This window comes from Ochotona princeps, chromosome 1, assembly GCF_030435755.1.
Source record: "Ochotona princeps isolate mOchPri1 chromosome 1, mOchPri1.hap1, whole genome shotgun sequence".
Lineage (NCBI taxonomy): Eukaryota > Metazoa > Chordata > Mammalia > Lagomorpha > Ochotonidae > Ochotona > Ochotona princeps.
In genome coordinates this window covers 99,807,405-99,823,541 of record NC_080832.1, presented here as the reverse complement: position 1 = coordinate 99,823,541, position 16,137 = coordinate 99,807,405, and the positions used below count along the sequence as shown (strand labels likewise).

Below are 16,137 nucleotides of genomic sequence, written 5' to 3'. Positions count from 1 at the left end.
TCTATGGTATTATAAATTTCTGTTTTTTTTTTCTTTTTTGCTATTGTATTTGTTTTGTGGCTTTTCATTTAAGGGGATGTATAGTAACTGTAGTAACTGTGTAATGGAGACTATCGCATCCAGATGTGAGGATACAATGCAGAATGCATCTCTATATCCAGATCAATGATAGACTCTTAATGAAACTGTTACATATATCTTGACAATAGAATGCTTGACTCTGCCATTGTACAAGTCCACAATGATGGACTTAAGACTGCTTATGAAGAACTATTTTATTGTAATAATATAGGGGAAATCAGCTTGTTTCAATTGGGATTTGGATATGGGGATATTGGAAATCCCAGAGTCTATGGAACTGTATCATAAACAATTTTTTTAAAGATTTTATTATTATTGGAAAGCTGGATATACAGAGAGGAGGAGAGACAGAGAGGAAGATCTTCCATCCAATGATTCACTCCCCAAGTGAGCCGCAACGGGCCGGTACGCACCGATCCGATGCTGGGACCAGGAACCTCTTCCGGGTCTCCCACACGGGTGCAGGGTCCCAAAGCTTTGGGCCATCCTCAACTGCTTTCCCAGGCCTCAAGCAGGGAGCTGGATGGGAAGTGGAGCTGCCAGGATTAGAACCAGCGCCCATATGGGATCCCGGGGCTTTCAAGGCGAGAACTTTAGCTGCTAGGCCACGCCGCCGGGCCCCATAAAACAATTTTTAAAAGAATTATTTATTTTAATTGTAAAGGCAAATCTACAGAAAGAAATGGATACTTAAAGAAGATTTTTCCCATCTGGTTGTTCACACCAATGCAGTCACAATGACCTGAGGTGAGCCAATCTGAAGCCAAGAGAAGGAACCTCCTCTGGTCTCCCACAAACGTGCAGGGATCCATGACTTAGGCTATGCTTTGCTGCTTTCCCTGAGCACAAGCAGGGAGCTGGGTGGATAGTGTACCAGCCTGATTGAACCTGCATTCATATGGTATCTCAGTACATGCAAGATAAGGATTTATCCAATGAGCCTCATGCCATATTGTGCTATAAGCTTCTCACAAGTGCCCCACTTAGGTGAAAGGGCTTAAGCCTTTGAACAATTTCTTCTGAATTCCCTGATAATAAGGAAGGGAGTAGATTGGAAGAGTAGCAACAAGGATATAAAGGATGAATGATCCATATAGGAGAGTAATGTATTTGTTTTCTTATGGTCAATGCATTTATTTTAAGATTGAGTGAGTGATACAGAGAGAAAGAGGAGAGAGAGAGAAAGAGAGGTAAGAGAGAGGGATGTTGCATTCATTGGTTCAGTTCTTGAGTGTTTGCAATTACTGGGACATGTCAGGGACAAAGTTAGGAGGAGACCGCTTCATCCAAATCCTTACATGGGTGACAGGGTCCCAAGGCCTTTAATCATTCTCTGCTCCACAGACATTGCCATAGAGCCCAATAGGAAGCACAATCGCTAGTACTCCAATTGGTGTTCCATTGTGGAATGTCAGTATTGTGTTTGGCAGACTTATTTGTTATGCTGTTACACTGCTTGTAACATAAGCTCTTTTCTAATCTTGTATAAATTTTCCATGATATTTCACAAGAAATGAAGGAAATAACTGCATATTATGTATTTTTATTGAGGATAAGTAAAAAAAATTCATGAAAAATTCTGGTGAGACCAGTAGTTCACTGTCATTGAAAAGCAGACATTTGGCTGTAGGGTGGCACCTTGGCACAGTATGCCAAATTTCTACCTGTGGCACTGACATCCCATATGGGCACCTGTTCATGTCCTGACACTGGCAGCCCATATGGGCACCATTTCATGTTCTGGCTGCTCCACTTCCCATTTCAGCTCCCATTTATGGCTTGGGAAATCAGAGGACATTGCTTGAGCTGTGGTGGGAAGAGGAAGGCGGCATAAAGGAGAGAGGCTTTGAGATACACAAATTAATGTATGGTTTGAGAGAATATAAAAGAAGTTGCAGCTAAGTAGAAAAGACATACCTATTTTAATCTATAGACACTTAGTGTGCATATTTAGTAAAATTATTTTACACATGGTTGCTGATATTTCCTAGTATTTGTGCTAAATCATAACGTTGTGATTTGAAGGGAGATATCTTGTAAATGTCAGAGTATGTTTATCACTTTTTGATATTATGTACTGAGTGAGCATTCTCAAGGTAAAATAATATAATGATCATAGCTTACAATTTTAATTTTTAAAATAGTGTATGTTTGAAAATGGAGAATTATTTACTATGATATTTATGTCCTCCTTAAATCTGACTGAATTTTATAGTTAGAATTAAAACTGTCATTAAGCACCTAGTTTATGTATTTTGCTTACAATCCCCCTCTGTGTCAATTTAGCTTTTGTAAAAAGAAGTTATATTCTTATTGAAGGAGAGAGAGCACACTTCTGTTTACTCATTCATCCCCTAAATGTCTGCAATACTTGAAGCTTGTGTATTCACACTGTGAAAACCTATTACCACCTAACAAAACAAAGAAAACAGACACTCTCATTTGAGATTCTCCACTGGATTCCAATGAATAGAATTAAAAAGAAAAGCAGTGAGAATAAATGTTTGAGAATGGCTTTACAAGAAAAGTTACACGTAGAAGCAATGAGAAATAAGACAGAGAAAAGGAGAGTGAAGAGGTAGATTGATTAGTGGAGGCAGTTCTGATGTCTTAGTTAAAAAACAAAAACAAAAAACAAAAGCTTCCTAAAGTCTGTTGTGAATGGGAATCAGTCTTCTTTGGAATATGAATGTTAAAAAGTTCAGGTTTCAATCTAATACTTGTGGATAAAATTGAGGTGATCCGCCTCCTTCAAGTTCCCTGATGGTGCACCAGAGCACGTTCCTCGTTTGTGAAGCACACTGCATGGCAGAGCCAGGGTTCGCTGTCTCAGTAGGCTGTGCTGACAACAATATAAAAGGGGCAGTGTGGCAGTGACTATTGTTGTTTCATCAGTCTTCCCTATCTGCGTTTACTGTGGTTGAACTTGGGAAAAAATGCAGGGATACATGAAGAGCATTTTACAGAGGAGACAGATGTAGGAGGAGAAGCAGTTCTCTTCAGGTATGTTCCCAGCAAAATGGGAACAAAATGCTGAATAAGAGAATGTAATACAGAAATATAACTGTTGGTATTGATAAAGCTGAGTGATTTCCATTCAACACTGTATTTGACGTTATAGATAAAAATAGAGGTTCAAGGATTAGCATTTTTCTTAATCATTTCTTTTTGAATCATTCTTTATTGGTATTATTATTAACATGTTATGATACAGTTCCACTGATCCTGCTATTTTCCTTATCCCACCTGAATGCTCTCTCCCCTCACTGGGTTCCCATATATATTTACTATGGTATAGTTCTTCATAAACAGTCATATGTCCATCATTGCCAGCATGGACAATGCCAGAGAATCCAGCATCATATTGTCAAGATATTGTCAAGAATTTTCTCTTAATCTTTTTTTTTAAAGATTTATTTTATTTTTTTATTACAAAGTCAGATATACTGAGAGGAGGAGAGATAGAGAGGAAGTGGAGCTGCCGGGATTAGAACCAGCGGCCATATGGGATCAAGGCGAGGACCTTAGCCACTAGGCCACGCTGCTGAGCCCATTTTCTCTTAATCTTAAATCCATCTATTACTGCTTGTAATATTTCTTAATCTTAATGTTCCTAGTTCCAACTAAGGCAATATTCTACTGACTTAATCATGTTTTCCATGATGCTAGTTTATTAGCTCTTTATTTGCATCATGCATGGTAACCCAAAAAGAACTACATGGGTCTCCTTTATATAACATCTAAGGAAAATTCCAATTCATGTGTTAAAATTACTTGAAGAAATAAGACAAATGTCAGAAATATGGATTTTCATGGCAGGTGGAGTTTCATAAAATGAAAAACAATGGTATTGTAAGCATGAAGCTCTGCAGAATTCAGGATATATTCATACATTGCCTTCAGCCTGGTTTTCCAGATCTTAGAACTCCATTGAAACTACATGTTACTGAAAAGAATTGTTAATTGTTGACTTCTTTATTATGCTACTTTAAATAGTAAAGAATATTGCATGCCATTATACAAGGTTGGTTAGTTTTCAACAACATTAAGTGAACGATTCCCATGAAGTACATTCTGAATCTCCAGGTTTCATTTAGCAAATGTTATTAATGTGCTGAATGAAGTTGAAATAATAGACATCTCCATTCCATTCAGAAATAGATAAGAAAATGTAGGAATAGTTATTATAAGTTTGTCCTTTAGCATAAGTAAAGAATTTATATAATTCAGTTCCTATAAGATAGAGTTTTGTTACTGTTCCTTTCTAAGTGAGTGTATCCATAGGAAGGAGCAAAGACTATATTCAATCTCCACCATAACCTATGTTCAGCTCTCACTTGGCTTATGTTTGTTTATCATGACTGCAATAAAATGATGATATTCTTTAAACAATTAATACATTCATGAATATTTTCGTCAACGAAATTTCTAATGGTGTGGCCTGCACCATGGCTCAACAGGCTAATCAACCACCACCTTCAAGCCAGGGTAACCCATAAATGCAAGGGTTCAAGTCCCCATTGTTCCACTTTGGACCCTTGCTAATGCAGCGTTAAAGCAGCGGAGGTTTGTACAATGCCTTGGAAGCTGGCACCCACATGGAAGACTTAGAAGAGATTCTTAGCTCCTGCCTGACATTGTATCAGCTCAACTGCAGCGGTTGGGGCCGTTTGGGTAGTGAACCAGTGGATGGGTGATCCTTCTGTCTCTCCTTGTCTGTGTAAAATCTGCATTTCTAATAAAAAAAATCTATAGAAAATGTTCTAATGAAATCATTAATGGGAGGTAGCCTAGCACGCTGTAGACTAGCAGCTAAAGTCTTTGACTTGCATGCACCAGGATGCTATATGGATACTGGTTTGTGCCCCATTAGCCCCGTTTCTCATCCAGCTCCCTGCTAGCGAAGTTGAAAAGAAGTAGATGATGGCCCAAAGCTTTGGGACCCTGCACCTGTGTGGGAGACCTCAAGAGGCTCCAGACTCTTGACTTTGGTTTGGCTCAGCTCCAGCCATTGTGGACACTTGGGGAGTGAATCAATGGACGGAAGATCTTCCATTCCGTCTCTCCTCCTCTATGCATATCTGACTTTATAATACAAAATGCAATAAATCTTTTAAAAATTGTAATTTATTTGAGAAATACATGATTTTGTAAGCTTAAGTTGAACCTTAATCATGTTGGGAATATTTAGTGCAGACATATATCTGAAAAAAAAAGTCAGCTTTAATTCCTACTTTTTTTCACTGTATATGTGACTAAATTGACATCTTTAAAGAAAGATAGCCCTATTGGTTTACATGTTTGCTTGTTTATTTCATAGACTTTTAAAATAATCTCAAAATTTCTGTATAGGTGCACAATTTCTTTATTCAAAAGAATATCTTCTTTTCAATATTAAACCTCAAAAAATGACCTTCCAACACAGCAAATCTTGCTTCGTGTGGGACATATGTCAACATGCTTTTCACTCAAGAGACATTTTCTCCTACACGAACCTTTCCATCTTGTGCAACGATCAGCTTCCACAAAAGAACATGAGGCTACAGTAAAAAAGAACAATTGAAATTACTTATCTTTTATTTGAGCATATATAACTTTTGATAATATATATATATATATATATATATATATATATATATATATATACGTCATACTACATTTAAAAGCTACCGTAAGATATGAACACACCATAAACATTCTAGAATCGGAGGTATTTGTAAGATTGAAACATTTTAAATTAATATTTGATAAAAAGTTGGCAAGACATTTTTCTTTCCAAGAAGATTCAAGATTACTTTTGAGTTACATTGTATTTCCTTGGAATTACATAATTTGTTTATTCTTTCAGATATTTTTGGATAATCAGTTCCTATTCAATATTATATTAGTTTAGATATGACTAATATGAATTGTATTAATACATCTTAATGATGGCTTAAGCATGTTGGATTCTAGGAATGTAACTTATTCTGCCACTGAAAGACCATACAATTTTCACTCAAATAAAATGATTTCATTGTTTCATTGTTATTTTGATTTTTATGTTTTCAGTTACTTATCTTTGATAGCTCTTTCCTCAATTGTTCATAAATTTGTTGATTATTTTGGCGATGCTTTTTGAGTGTTGATAATTGTAATATATTTATATATTATTCCATCTATTATATTTGACACAAACCTTTTTTATAAATTGATGTTTTTGTTAGTCATAGTTTTTAGCCAATAGTAGTTTTATTTAAGACAGATATATATTTAAGTTCCAAAATGTAAAAGTTCTTGTAGTTTAGACATAGAGAAATACACAAGATAGTTTCCAAGTTGTTCAAATTATTCCACATTCACAGTATGATATTCTATCACAAACTCTTTTGCCGTAATCTTTACTGACTAAAATTTTTCTCTGGAAATTAATTGTTATGTTCAGAACATAGCTGACTTCAAGCTTCATTTACCCGGAACAAGTTAATAATTGTCCCACACTACTGAAAATTTGCTCTCATTCTTGGAAATGACTTTATACTATCGAATAATGCTGCTACATCTTGTTTGTACAAATTCTAGATCTTCTTGAGCTCTCTATATTATGTTTTTAAAATACATTTAAATTTTAAAAATAGAACCAGCTTAGATTATACAAATGTATCATAGAAAAAGTATGTGACTTATTGCTTCAACTTCTATTATTTATATACTTAATAAACACAGCAAACAGGTGAAAATTGTTTCCAAGTAAATGTTGAGCCAAGTGTGAAATAAAAACTAAAACACTTATATTTACTCTAGTTAGATAAAGAAATAGAACATGGCCAGCATGGCTTTGACGCTTCATCATGGCGACAATGAAATTCTAATTTCCAAGAATCATCACCAAATCAATTTATAACATTGTGGCTATTTTCTTATAAAACACTTCTAACTTAATTATTTTAGCTCTTTGGAAATCAATATAATTTAAAGGAAAACTTGATTTTTAGCACACATAAGCATAACATGAAATTGTGGGGCAGATATATTGCTGTGCTTCTGTCTTTTGGTTAGATACCCAGTAGCGGGGTTGCTGGATCGTAAGAAGTGCCATTTCCAGCATTTGAAGATATCTCCATATTGTTTTCCAGAGATGGCTTCACTAGTTTAAATCCTCGCAGTGCATAATGGCTTCCATTTCTTTGTATTCTACATTCATTATTTTACAATGTTTTTATAACAAATCTTTACACACGCATAGAGTGATTAAAAATGCTGGGATTTTGGTCTGCATTTCTCTAGTGATTACTGATAATAAGCATTTTTTTTATATTGGTCATTTTTGTTCCCTTCCTATTTCTTCTCCTTCTTCTATTTTTTTTAAATAAACAGTTTTATATTCTTTTCTCAATTTACAGGTAGGACTCTATCAAAATGTTAGCTGTAATGAATTATACAAGGCACTTTGGGTACTGATCTCAAAGGGAAATTTTCAAGTGAATTTTCATTTACTATACTTATTGCAGAATTATTTTTAAACTAATCAGTTTTGTAAGTGCAAGTGCTTCATATCTAAGTGAAATTTGAATTTGAAAAATCACTTTTGTACCAAAGTTTACTGAAACGAGCTTTTGTTATTGACTCATGTTTATGACACTTTTCCTTTTATCTGAAATTCAGAAAATATTCTGAAGCCTTTAGATTTTGATTCTTACTTTTAAGTTTCTTTTTATTACTTTTAAAAGTAAATCTTAAAGTTGCTTTATTTTTAATTAAAAGATAAAGTTATAAAGAGACGGAGAGAGAAAATTAGAGAGAAAAAATGTTTTTCATCTGCTAGTTCTTTCCCCCAAATAGTCACAACAGTCAGAGCTGAACTGATTTAAAGCCAGAAGGTTTTTCTGGATCTCCTACATGTATGTTTGAACCAAACTATTTAGACCATCCTCCACTGCTTCTCAAGATGTAAGATTTAGGTTTAGGATTTAGAAATAGAGTAGCCAGGCCATGAACAGTTGACCATATAGTATGCTAGCACTACATTAGGAAGCACCAACTATACCACAGCACTACATGAGAATCTGGCATTGCAGGTAATAGTTTAATTGGTTATACCACAGTAGTGGTTCCTCTTCAATATTCTTAATTCAGACTCCCATGTACCTTGAAATACATTGTCAAGCTACCAAAGACGTCATGCATTCTGTTTTTTAAGATTCATCACCTGTTCTTTTTTTAAATATATATTTTTCATTTTATTTAAAGAAAAGAGAGGGAACATGTCTTCCGTTTGCTGTTCCACTTCATCCTCATCAACTATCCACTTAGAATGGACTTGTTCATAGCTTTATTTTAACTTTCAGGTTTTAATGATAACCAAAGACACTATTGTACAACTCATATGTAATATTTGGTGGATGGCATTAAAGCAATCCACTCTGATACCTTGTATTTTCCTCTTCATTTCATTGGACTGATGATAGTAACAAAAAAACATTTTTGTTTGAATTCCCCAGTGAATTTGTTGGATAGTAAAAAGACAATGTAAAGCTTGGGACAGTAGAATCAATTATATATCAAATTTAAATTCTAACTTTATTTCTAATTATTGTACTTTCTTCAGTTGCTGTCACATATGCTGTCAAATCTATAAAAACTTTTAAGTAGCAAAGTTCTTCAAAGTATTGTTAGATGAAGAGCTAAATCTTTCCAGTTGATTCCAGCTTCTCTTTTGATAGATGATATACTCGTTAAGCTCCTAACTTTTCTAGAGTTGAGTGGACTGTATATGAACTTAAAACTGTAACTCCTTTACTAAAGTTCAGATTATGTAAGTGCCTTGTATCAAGAAAGATTACAATGACTATCAGGAGCTTCATAGTTAAAAATACTGGAAATACTTTATTATTTCTTTTAAATTAGTTCATGGGTCATAGCTGTATTCTTCTGTGATGCATTAACTAATTTTAAAAATATGTTTGAGATACTACATCTTATGTTTCTATTTAATTTCCAATGAGTTCCTCATGGCTCAACATATTCTAAGGTACATCCAGGATCATTTTATAGATTATATTATTTAAATCCCAAAGGACATATCCTGTTGCTCTTCATTCATTTTCCATGGGTCCTTCTTACTCTAACGCCAAAGTTCTGAGTTTTCAAAATGAATTTAATGCATTACAGTTTTCCTAACTATTTCAATACCTAAACATCAAAGCCAGGATCCAAAGAAGTCAAAGGGTCATGTTTAGTTCTCAAAAATACCTGCAGATTAAATTTGAAAATTATATTTGTAAAAAACTCCAATACTATCACAAATTTGGAAACCAAGATAGTTTAATCCTCATTAAGATACATAAACGTAGGCACTTTAATTGATATGACTTTGTTAAGAACTCAGATCTTCCAAATAATCCAATATTTCTATTTGTAGTTACGGGTTGTATGTTTGGAAAAATACTAAGTATATCTTACCTGGTAGAATAAAGGCCATAAAACTCAAAAAATGAAGCAGATAGTACAACATCTTCATTCTGTAGAAAAGATTAACTGAAAAATATAAAGGAGAATCTAGAACTTTTAAATTAACCTAGGAAGTTTTTGCTATTTATAGTTTTTTCTAGTAAAAAGGACCCACTATTAGCCGGAAATTGTGTTGCTCTGTGTACCTGTCTCTGTCTGCTCCACTGACTACAGCTGTGGGTAGAATTATTAAAATTATTGAAATTTAAACCATCTCAAAATAATTGAGCTTTAGTGGATTCTAGAGAGATTTCATCGTGCTTGGAATGGCAAGATTGGCAGTAATTCAGAACTGTTGAACTACCAAAACAACTTGAGCAGTGCCTTTGGAGCATGCCAAATGTCGCGGGACCCTGGGATGGGTGGGAGGCTGGGTGTGGCTTCTCCTTTGTCTATCCCCGTATTGTAGATACAGAGGAAAAAGAGAGACAGAGACAGGCAGACAGAGAGACAGAGAGATTGTGGGAACAATGATCTTACCTACTTTCCTGTAGCCCTTGACACTTTGTGCCCTAATCAACTATGTAAAGATTGTCAGAATAAAGTTATAATTTAAACAAAAGCATTTTAAAAGTTTACAAGGTTTACTGGTAACAAGGTCTATAGCATGGTTTCCAAATGATGGGACTTCAGTGTAATGTGTATTGCAATCAATTTAGTGGGTCTGACTAGTATCTTTTTTTTCCCTCTCTTCTGAAGAATAAAAATGTATGAGAATGCACAATACCTACCAAAAGAAAAAGAGCTTTTATACAAGAAAAAGAAATGAAAGAAATTCACATTGGAGTACAGAAAGTCAAGCTATCTGTTTGCAGATGACAGGATTCTATACATAGAAGAAACAAAAGATTAAATAAATAGATAGCTAGAGCTTATATCAGAGTGTTGTAAAGTGGCAGGGCACAAAATAAATCAACAGAAATCAAAAGCCTTAGAGTATGAAAATAACTCAAAGGCTGAAAAAGGATAATTAGTATGCTAACTTTCAAAATAACAGAAAAATACCAACCGTATCAGGATACACATAAATAGCAGAATGATGGAGTTATCACCCTATATGGCGGAATATATTATTGTAATACTCTAGGAGTATCGTAAGAAGTGTTAGGAAATTTGGAGAGGGAGTAAGGGAAATCTCAGAGCCTGTAGAATTGTATCATAAAATAATATAAAATCAGAAAAAAACTGTTAAAAAAGAACCCCATTAAATGATCACATACTCCTATAGTCTGCTAATTTTTGACAACAGGAGTGAAATTAGTCCAGGGTGAATGGCTAGTCTCTTCAAGAAATGATGCTTAGAAAATAGAATGTAAACCTACATGAATATGTAACCTTACACCTTGTACAAAATCAACTCAAAATGGATCAAAGATCTGAATCTATGTCCTAATCTATGTTTCCCTCCTTATCAGAAGAATACATTGGAAAAGCACTGCAAGATATAGTTATGGGCAAAGACTTCTTGGAAAAATAAAACAAAATGAGCAACAACAACAACACACAAGCACAAGCAATTAAAGAGAAAATAAACAAATGGGACTATGTCAAGCTTTTGAATTGCAAAGGAAAACACCAGCAAAGTGAAGAGGTTGCCAACAGAATGAGAAAAAATACTTCGAACTGTGCAACTGATAGATGATAATTATCACATTTACAAAAAGCTCAAGTAAGTCAACAGTGGTGAAACAGAAATCCATTTAAGAAATGGGCATAGGATATGAACAGATATGTTTCAAGGGAAGAAATTCAACAGGCCTACAGGTATACAAAAAAAAACCCTCATCTTCACTAGCCATCAGGAAAATTAAAATAAAATTTATTAAAATTTATTAAAATTTATTATATTAAATTTTAACCTCAGATGGCTATCACAGAGAGATAAAAAACAATCAATGCTGGTGAGGATGTTGGAAATAAGGTACCCTAACCTGCTGTTGATGGGAAAGTAAATTATTATGGAATATAGAGATCACTAAGAAATCTGATAATAGATTCACCAAATGACCCAGCCATCCCACTCTTGGTAATTTTCTCACCCGCCCCCACACACGCAAAAAATAAAAATCAGCATATTGGACAGTTTATAACAATGTTTATAACAGCTCAATTCGCTAGAGCTAAAATGCAGAATCATTTGAGGCACTCATCAACTGAGGACTGGATAAGGAAATATATGTATATAACGTATATAAAATATATGCACATATGTATAATATAACATATACCATGCACTACTCAGCCATAAAAAAGTAATAATAATAACAATAACAATAATAAATCTTGTCTTGTGCTATTGAATAGACCCAACTGGGCCCTGTTATTTTTAGTAAACTTTAAGCCAGTTCCAAAAAGAAGAAAAACTGTGTGCTTTTCTCTGGTATGTGGTAACACACAGAGTACAAAACAATGTAATCTGTAGGAGAGAGATTGAGAGATTGACATTCTGAGATTTGATTATTCCTTATACCTTTGATTTTAGTACTGAGGAGTAGTAGGAGATTTTTAATTATTCTTTTTTGTTGGTATTTTCTACTTGCTAAGTGTTGATATCTTTATCTAATAGAATGTTCAAACTGTGATTTGAAAGTGCAGTGAAAGTATGCTATTATTAAAAACAATGATACGAGGAAAGAGGAAATTGGTTGGGGAATACAGGAGGGAGGGAGGGTGTGGTAGAAGTCTCACTGAGCTCCTAAATGTGCATTGAGATAAATGTGAAATGTGTTTATGTTATAGAAATAGAAACAAAGAAGATTGTAGAATCAAAGGAAGTAGAAAAACAAAAATTACAATGAAGAAAATTCACTTTGCTTGTGATTGGAAAGACGGGTTTATTGCAGCACTATTCATAACAACTAAACTGTAGAAGTAACACAAAACTATTAAATAATAAATGGATAAAATATGATAAATACACACTGGGTAGATGCTAAGCTATAATAGTGATAAGGGATAAGATGCCATTATTTGTGAAAACATGTTAAGTAAAATAAGAGAAGCATAACAATCGAAGAACCTTAATTCTATGGTTTCCATTCATAAGCAGAATTTGAAATAACAATATGTCCACACATGTTCAGAGTGGAATGGCCATTACTAGAGCTCAAAACCATTAAAGATATAGTTAGAAGAAAGAAATTCTTATTTTCTGTTTGACAGTAGCATCCTCAAAAATATAAATGGTAACCTATATATATTTAAACCTCAAAAAGTAGTTTGTATCTTTTTATCAATAAGATTTTAAAATTTTGTTATAGATATTTCCCCTAAACTGAAAATTACACTATGTATGTACAATTGAAGACACTGAATGATAAAACATAAACATGAATCTTATGTAAAACTTTTATTTAAGATAAAGCACTTGGATTTATTTCTAAGTCTGATTAATTTGCAGAGATCTTAAACAATTGAGTTGGAAAATTTTATTGCAATATTGAGTTACAACAGGTTTTCAAGAATTTCAAATACAAACATTCTGAAAATATAATTTCTGTAAGAAAAAAAAAATCTCAGTTTTCCAACAACTTTTTTAAGTTTTATATTTCTTTACTAGAAACTTTGAGGTTTTTTTTTTTCTGTTTGTTTGCTTTTGCTTTTATTGCAACATCAGATATACAGAGAGAAGGAGAGACAGAGAAGAAAATCTTCTGTCCGATGACTCAGTCCCCAAGTACTGCAATGGTCAGAGCTGAGCTGATCCAAAGCCAGGAGCCAGGATCCTCTTCCGGGTCTCCCACATGGGTGCAGAGTCCTAAGGCCACAAGCAGGGAGATGGATGGGAAGCTGGGCCAAGATTAGAACTGGTCCCATATGAAATCCTGGTGCATGCAAGGCGAAGACTTTAGCTGCTAGACCACCGTGCCAGGCCTGATATACTTTGAATTAAAAAAAATACATATATATATTTGTATAAAAATACATACATATATTCATACATATATATGCACAAAATACACACATATATATTACATATATATCATATGTATATCTTATTATGTTCAAGGTTGTGTGGAGCAAAAAGCATTACACAAATAATAGGATGGGTTATGTATTTCCTGGTATGTGTGACAGTAACTTTGGGAAATATGAATCTTCAGTTAAATTCCCCTGGTTATCTTCTTTTCATACTATTTGTAGGACTTTTTTTTTAAATTGTTGATATAGTTGATAACAGTTGGATGAATCAAGGGTTACTGAAAAATAGGTGTGATTATTTTTTCCAAATTTTCTATTTCTCCTTCCTGTTTCTTGGGTGGGGTGGGGGAATAAAGGGAGATGTCGTACCCAACCTCCCAACCGTCCTAATACACAGGGATGAGGAATAGCCACCTAATATCAACCTACGGTCCCAATGTGATGTACACTCCGGGTATTCTGCCCTGCTGGTTTCAATAGTTTTAAAATGTTCATCTAACCAATCCAATGATGAAGAACCCTTTCAATTTTCATTGGCTGATATTGTCAACCTCAGACTCTCCATTCGCCGATATTTGCTGTCATCATTTGGCTACAATAGTTGTCCAATTTGTTCTGTACTCCTACCTCTGCTATTGTATCAGATTTAAGTTGCAGGGCTAAGTGAGCTGCTAGATTCTCCATGTGGATCTGGGCTTTCTGCTCACTAATCCATCTTGTCCACTGAGGAGGACCGTTTTTTGCAGGTGGAGCAATGACTTGGCAAGGCGACCCAGACCCCTCTGGAGCACCAAAACCTGGGGCCTCACAGACACAGCACCCACCTTGCAGGTGGGCCAAAGGACCCAGGCCAGGTGACCCAGGCCCCAGAGTGCTAATGTGTCCCTGCTGCAAGGTTCAGGGGTACCCATCACACTGGCTGGCATGGGACCCAGGCCAGAAAACCAGGTTATGCTGGACCCCATGTCGCAGTAAAAGGCATACCTGGCACCCACCTTGCAGGTGAGGCAAGCAATTGTTTTTCTGAAAGTGATGGTTGCTTAGGGTATGTATTTAATTATTCTAAAACTACAAAGGGTTTTCAAAAATTTAATGAATTACAAACATTCTGAAAAATATAACTTTTACACAAAAATCCAATTTTGCATGGGCTTTTTAGTATTTTGTTTCTCTTAAAAAAACTTACTTTGAATTGTGTTGAATTACAAAACACAAAAATATTTCATTATGTTCAAGGATTGTGTTGCAAAAATAAAAAGTCAAGCAAAAATGGTGAAATGGGTTATCTGTTTCCTGGTATGTGTGATGGTTAATTCAGGAAATTTTAATCTTCAGGTAATACTGCTGGTTACCAGGTTCTCAACTTGTTTGTGGCTTTCATTTTTTCCTCATGTACGTTAAATGTGATTCCTTAGGATTTTAGACATTTTCTTCTTTGTCTTTGTGACTTCTTTGGGTATGTTTGTCTCATTGTTTTAGATAATACCTCCACATTGTGCATATTTTTATTTTCTGTACTTCACACAACAATATCAAATCTTAACATGCACAGATGTTACTTTGTAAATCTAAACTTAATACATTTTTCCTGTTAGTGATCACATTGTTAAGTATCAAAAAAATGCCTCATAGACCTTCAATTCACTGAATTTATTTAATTTCTCATAAGCCATAATTCTATTCTAAATTTTTATATTGTCCAGAACAGTATAATACAATGTAAGGAAGAAACATACTTGGTGGCTACATTTAAATATTATGAGTCACACTTTTACTGAGACTTTGTAATGTGTGGAAATGTTTGTTAAGATTAATTCATGATTATGATAAAAGTTGGCATAGAATGTGAAAGTTTGGAAACACAAGTTTACTGAATACAAGGAAAAAGAAAGAAACATTGAATATTGAATTATATAATATTAGACATTAAATAAAATCCTTGAGAATAGATCTTTGGATTCTCACCATGTGTTTACGTACGATTGCTCTGGATGCAAAATTAAAAGACTTTTTTGTTTCTTTGGGTATTTCCAATATTGTATTATTTTAGATTTAAAAAAGAGATGTAGTCTTAAATGTTTTTTACATAATCTTTATTTTGTTTGCACAAAAATATCTTATTATAAAAATAAAAAAATAATATAATCATGAATCCATCACTTTAAAATACTCATTCTTAGTTCCAGTATTGTGGTGTAATGAGTAAAGCCACTGTTGGGCATTTATTCATGTCCTAGTTGTCCCCACTTCTTTTCGTTCGTTCTTATTTTATTGTTATCATTTTCATACTTGTAGATATAAGAATCCATCACTCCTCCCTTCTCCCTTCCCCATTTCTTTTCCCTCCATTTGCCCTCACACTGTCTCTTGTGATCCAGCTCCCTGATGATGGCCTGGAGAAAAGAATTCAAAGACGGCTTCAGCACCTGGTCTCCCATCACCCACATAGGAATCCTGGATGAATTTCCTGGCTTAGATTTCAGCATGACCCAGCTCTGGCAATTGTGGCCACTTGGGAAGCAAACCGGAATGTGGAAAATTTTCTCTTTTTTTCTTTCCTCTCTCTGTAACTCTGCCTTTCAAATAAATGAATACATCATTTTAAAAATTAACAACCATGCCTGAATTTTAGAGTATTTTCTCTTT

General features: G+C 34.4%; 1 protein-coding gene across 1 annotated transcript; it reads right to left on the bottom strand.

The window, feature by feature from the left end:
- Positions 1-5,389: 5,389 nt before the first annotated feature.
- DEFB114 (defensin beta 114) lies at positions 5,390-9,645 on the bottom strand. The gene is made up of 2 exons (XM_036494010.2): positions 9,523-9,645; positions 5,390-5,621 (listed from the first exon to the last, which is right to left on the bottom strand). The coding sequence occupies exons 1-2, from the start codon at positions 9,578-9,580 to the stop codon at positions 5,476-5,478; spliced, it is 204 nt and encodes a 67-aa protein (XP_036349903.2). The 5' UTR covers positions 9,581-9,645; the 3' UTR covers positions 5,390-5,475.
- Between the last annotated feature and the right edge of the window lie 6,492 nt (positions 9,646-16,137).

Bases quoted from the DNA above. Each gene is read 5' to 3' on its own strand.
- DEFB114 (XM_036494010.2), bottom strand. From the start codon at position 9,580: ATGAAGATGTTGTACTATCTGCTTCATTTTTTGAGTTTTATGGCCTTT. The intron at 5,622-9,522 runs GTAAGATATACT...TTTTTACTGTAG, and splicing joins TATGGCCTTTATTCTACCAG to CCTCATGTTCTTTTGTGGAA.